This window comes from Penicillium canescens (assembly GCF_028828765.1).
Source record: "Penicillium canescens strain IBT 15451 chromosome Unknown utg000009l_segment0_segment0, whole genome shotgun sequence".
In the NCBI taxonomy this organism is placed as follows: Eukaryota; Fungi; Ascomycota; class Eurotiomycetes; order Eurotiales; family Aspergillaceae; genus Penicillium; species Penicillium canescens.
The window spans coordinates 2,040,833-2,046,832 of record NW_026703971.1 but is presented as its reverse complement, the minus strand read 5'-3'; the positions used below and the strand labels follow the sequence as shown (position 1 = coordinate 2,046,832).

The 6,000-nt window shown below is 46.3% G+C and overlaps 1 protein-coding gene across 1 annotated transcript; it reads right to left on the bottom strand.

The window, feature by feature from the left end:
- Window positions 1-726: 726 nt before the first annotated feature.
- On the bottom strand, window positions 727-1,355 carry N7446_012049 (uncharacterized protein; the record flags this gene model as incomplete). The annotated part of the gene is made up of 3 exons (XM_058520791.1): window positions 727-839; window positions 899-1,003; window positions 1,067-1,355. 3 exons carry the CDS (start codon window positions 1,353-1,355, stop codon window positions 727-729), a joined length of 507 nt encoding a protein of 168 aa, XP_058367077.1.
- Between the last annotated feature and the right edge of the window lie 4,645 nt (window positions 1,356-6,000).

The following is a 6,000-nucleotide window of genomic DNA, read 5'->3' as shown; positions in this document are numbered from 1 at the left end:
CTTCCCTGGGCGGAGGGTCCACATGATTTTGGTGTTCATTGTTGTTTCATGTTTTAACGTTGATATGGACATGATATGTGACACCATTCACCACCGTACATCCCAAAGGGTGCTGGAATGAGAACACTCAACTGATATTTTCATATCGGCACAATAATAGCGGACTGTGAACCGATAAACCTAAAGGCCCCAGCGCTCGTGGAACCGCAAAAGAGACTCCGCTGGTTGAATGTTTCTTTTTGTAGCTTTCGGCGCAGCGGAATCATGACGCAATAACAACCCTCGAGGGATCGGAAATGCAACTCCCTTCCACACGTTCCAATTAATAACCAACTATGATCTGGCGGCCATGTTGCTCCTGGGAATAGTCGCACGAAACCCCGGCGGCAAGATAACTCCTAGGGCAAATATGTGCGTTCCCAAGGCAGATAGAGCCATCAACAGGTATATGACTTTCACAACTCGAGGTGGAGTCAGTCGAGTTCAACCATAATATGACACGGTGCTTCGCGCATCACCTTTTATTCCTACTAGTGTCTTTTCCATTTGGTATCCTGATGCTTTACTAGCAGAATTTGCATAGCACAAAAACAAGCCACGTCCAATTTTAAAGGTAATTCGGCGCAACTTTTCACTCAAACTTGCTACCATCTAGTAGAATGTAAGTCATTAAACAATCATCACATGTAGTGCTATGCAAAGTGATCAAATTCAATGCTACCGTGTCTATTTAATATACTCCACCTTTAATTGGACCTTGCTGCAACTGGAGGGGATAGCGGCGTCATGATCGCGGTTCAAGTAGAACAACTGGGGCACATTGTGATACCAGTCGCAGACTATCGAATGTTAGGACTAAATCTTCTTCTGGGGGAGAGCAACGACGCTGGGGCCTTACCGAGCCATCCACCGAAGCTGCTGGCTTCTGACCACTGGAAGTTGTTGCCTTTGACAGAGAATCCATTACTTCCTTGGCCTGCGTTGATCGAGATCGGATCCCAGGCTTGACAAAGTTCGTTAGTCCGTATTCAAACCAGTATGCGACGTTCCAGGGGCGAGTACTCACAGGTATATTTGGTATCGCCGGTGGCGACGACTCCCCAAGAGAATTCAGTGTTGAAATTGAAAAGGGCTTTTGTGCCAGTTAAGAAAACAGAGCTTGCAGTATTCACATCCTTGGTCAGAGCAGCATCATTGAGGCCTGGGCCCGTGTGGTATGCGTAAACATAGAGGTTGTTATGCTCTTGGTTGGTGGCGCCTCTGGACTTGAGGTGGAAGTGTTTGGGGAAAGAACTGGCGATAGGTGCGGCGATAGCAGAGGCAGCCAGTAGGGAAAGGCATGTGAGGGGCTTCATTCGGGAGGTTGGAGGGAGTAAATTGTGAACTCTAGGTTAGAGTTGGAGAGCGAAGTAGGTAACTGAGTTGTGAAGTGGGAGTTCGTAAAGTTCAAAGGCCGGTCAAAGGCAGGGAGCAAGCAGTATTTATATGCATTGGGTTCAATGACTTTTTATTGCAAGTATAGTGAAGACACATTACATTATCAGCACACGATATTTCTAGCTGAGTTTTTACTTCTCTGCTTTTTTATTAAAAGTAATTGAGTGCGAGCCCCGTTTTCATTCTCCAGTCTGAAATGCAAATTTGCCTTACGGTGAATATGACAAAGGCAAACAGACTTCCGCAAGAGCATGAACCGCAATTGGTGATGTCGATGGAGCTATTGAACATTGCTCTATACATTTAGTAAACACTACTACTCTCTCACTGACACAGATATGTTCAAACGCCTCACTAAAGCATATTTAGTTTGACACGGATTTTCATCACCACCGTTCATTCACCGCGTTTACCCTCGTTCAGTGCAGTCCATCAACCATATTGCCCATGAGTCTACAAATCGAAATTATGGACAGTTCATCTCATTCTCTGCTAATCTTCACGTCTAAAACGCTTTTTGTTTCAGTACAACAATCTCAACTTCCACATCATCTTGGTATATAGGGTTCAAAAGGGTTATATTGAGGTTCCAATTCATCCGATAATTTCACGGTCAAACATGAAAAATCCGAACAGTTATGGGATCTGCAACTGTTAGAAGTCTTTTTGGCAAAATTTGTAATGCCGTGACTTACAGCTTTTGTCCAACATGTATGTTTCTTCGTATGATTTGACATGAAACATCTCAATGGCAACGACTTTATCCGCCTTGGACCGCTGGATCTCATGCGTGGTCTTGAAAGCAACGTCCAGGCGCTGTGATGTAAGTGACCTGAAAATGTCGGCGAGACATAAGGCCAGGTTGGCTATACCCATGTCAAAGGCCGTATCAGTCTGGATATCAATTTACTTACTTCTTTCAAGTCCCCTCTCCATATTGCAAAGTTGGTGCGGACCAGACAGGGTAGGGATATTAATAGCTTCACCCAAAGTGTCCAATATCTTTGGCAACAACATCGGATTCAAAGCTAGAAAAGCCCTTCGGTAATATCCCGCCACTTCTAATTGGCTATCAATTCTCAGGATTCGGGGTTCCATGCTGGAAACACGGATTTCTTCACACTGAAAAGCTCTCTGTAGGCTTAGTATCATAGACTGCAAATGATACATTGAGACCTCGGCACCAAACAGTGGCGATTCTTTGAGCCGGCATGCCATCGTTGACAGAAAGGTTTGGTCGCGAGTCCAGATTTCCTTGGATTCATATCCCTCAAGTTCACCAGCCTGTATGCCTTGAAAAACATGACAAATCAATGCGACGCTTGCCCTCACTCCAAACGGCCGGTACGGAGGGTGTTCGGTTTGCAAGGTTTCAGCTAGAAAGCTCGAGTGAGGGGATGCATTTTGCCCGATAATGAACAATATATACCTTGTCTGGAGTTCTATGTCTTCCAATGTTACTGTGTGCAGCCCGTCGGACTCAGTCAAAGCTTCGCGGGCACTGATTAGCCATCCTTGAAGATGACCATGCAGCAAGACAAAGCTCTCTTCCCAGTCACGGCCGCGGCGACATATGACCTTCCACAGAGCTCCTACATCCATAGGAAGCATTGAGGAAATGAAAAGATAACTTAGAACCAACAAGAGTTGGTGGACTGTGGGTGGACCGTAAATGCTTTTCCCAGCTATGGTAAAATCAAAATTCGGCGGTGGAGGCAAAGAGGTCTGGTTGTCAGTCAGTCGTGGGTCTCAAAGCCTCATAGATTGTGATTATTACCGGAGGGGTCATCTGCACAAACGGCTTTGTCGTTTGAGAGGTTGACAAGCTTCGACCCCGTTCCATAATATCTTCAGCGGCTGTAGGGCCATTTGTTTGGGAAAGCGACTCCGCCACCGTAGCCGCAACAATCTTTGGTAGTATCTCATAAGGCGGATTTTGATCTTGCTTGAAACCCTTCTTCTTCAAGTGCTGAATATGTTCATCATCTGCACACCCTACGACGTGGTGCATCGCCTCAGCTGTACTCGTTCCGTGTTGCAAAGCCTGTTCGGTTGGCGGTTCTTGTACTTTCCATGTAGTTTGGTATTCACCAAATTCACCTTCTTGCACTTGCTTTTGCTGATTTGGCCGTAGCTCTGAGAGAGCAGGTCTCCGGTCTGACCCTTTCATTGCATAAACACACAATTTACCACGACTGACACAAGCTTGACAATGGGGAACTTCACGATTGCATCGAATTTTCAAACTGCGGCATGATTGGCAGGAATGAAGAGGCATTGTGGTTGGACTGGCCAATATTGCAAGCTACCACCGTTGTATTCCAACTGGTTAAGCAAGACGTGTGATAGCTATAGGACGCGTAGACATAACAGTTGGTGACAGACTGTCACTCCCGATGCACCGCAATAGGATATGTCAAACGCTCTTCTCAACTGGCGCAGAAGCGGAAGGCGTATTGCTGAAAGGCGGTTTCAGCTCAGGGCGAGTGGTACTGCGACGCAGAAGAATCCAGTATGTAGGGGCGATTGTTGGAGCACAAGACGTTCAAGATAAACTGAAGCTATACGGGTAGAAGTGAAAGATTCCATAGAAGAGGAAAATCAGAACTTATAGTGTCTGTTGGTTTCAAAGACTACAGTAATTCAAAATATGTAGCCAGGTTTGATGATTACAGTCCGTTTGCTGATTCCGGATAAGTTCCTAGGAAGGGGTTCTTTCGTCCTAGGAGCAACCGAGATATACATGAAGCATACGGAACGGATGGAGATACGATCTGCGCGGGACCCACATGGTGTATATGGGCTCCCCTGAACGCGAGGAAGCTACCTTTCTTTTGCTTCCTCGCGCTACGTTTTGTATCTAGAGTCGACTATAGCTTTATTTATTATTCATTACTAAAGTGAGTACGCTGTCCTCATCTACGGATACGTGAGACCCTCACAATGTTCCTCGGGGCACCAATCATGCGTTGAAAGGCCCATGGTGACACATAAAGGATTTTTTTGAGCTGCAACAGAACGCGGATGCCTGGGCTGTCGCATATGCCAGCGACCAAAAACACCGGCATTATCTAGATGCTTGAGCTCTGACAGGATTTCCTTGAATATTAGAAATTATGAACAGTGCCCTGGGAGCCGCGTTGCCTGTCCTGGGCATTGCATCAGCTACCCTGGGCTCGGCTTTCTGCTAGAAAGTAAAGTTAGAGGTCCAAAAAGCCTTTTGGTAGGATGAAAATCATTAAGCAAACTTCAAGCCATTTCTGCACTTCTTGCACTTACTAGTTCCCCGCCGTTTCCCTCATCATTTTCGCTATACCACCTAGGCCAAATTCCTGGAAGCCATTCGCTGAAGAAAGAGACCCCCTTTCACCATACGTCAGTAGCACATGATAACGTATTTCCCTACCGAGTGGGCCACCCCTACCGAGTGGGCCACCTACACCGGTCTATTCATTTTAAATGCATTTATCTCAACCAAAACGCCATTAAATTCAATAAGCTAAACTCGAGGTCTATTAGGACATGTAGTCATTCTATGACCCTGAATTCCACATACACTACACTTCGTTTTTGCCCTCGTACGCGGCTGAGAAGGTGCCGGAGCTGGCCCTACCTCACGGGATCCTTCTGCTAAAACTGCTTGCTCTGGCTGCGCTATTAAGGCAGAGGCCTCTAAAACTGAGAGGCCTTCTTCGGAAGGTATTTGCCTTGTAGACCGAGTCTTTTTTCGCTTCTTCTTCTCGTTTTCAGCGCGTAAATCGCTTACTTCTTTCTCAAGAATAGCTGCCGATTGCATCGTGATTTGACAGGCTTTTAAAACTTGATTTATCGCAGAATTAAGCGGGCTCGGTGGACTTTTTGAGCGCTGCTTTAGTAAAGCTTTAATTGAGGAAGCTTGTTTTTGTAATTGGACGTAGTTCGACGGCGTTTTTGGCGACCACTTACTATCCCGGCTCGAAGGGGGGTCGGCGTACGGAGGCGAATATCGAGCTTCGAAAGCACTCGATCGGGGTTATAAGGCATCAAACCGGCGCCGGTGAAGCTATTCTTAATAGTCTCCGATTTAAATGCCTCGATTCGCGTGGACGGGTAGACTTCGAGGAAGTCTAATTTATTGATATGATTGATCCGGAGCCGCATTTTGCTTTCGATAAGCCGACTATACGCGCGCTTTAATACGCAAAACAGCCGATATCAAGAGGCTGTAAAAGGTGAGACGAGTGCGGAGGCATACAAATTGCGATAATATTGTTTTTCTCGCAAATTTCGTCGAATTTCGGAGTTAAATGACTCCCGTGGCCGTCGAGTATTAAAAGTCTATACTTCCCCTTCGTACGCGAAGAAATAGACGGAATAAAGAGCTTTTCGAGCCATCGAATTCCAATTTCATCGGAAGTCCACCCGTTAGGACTAACCTCGAAGCGCCAATCCTCCGGGAGGCCGTCGAACCAAGATTCGATAAAGACTTTGCCCTTAAAAATCACGCACGGAGGAAGCGCCCACCCCGAAGCATTTATACACTCAATTGTAGTCACCCACGCGCGATTTCCGGGCTGTAAAAGC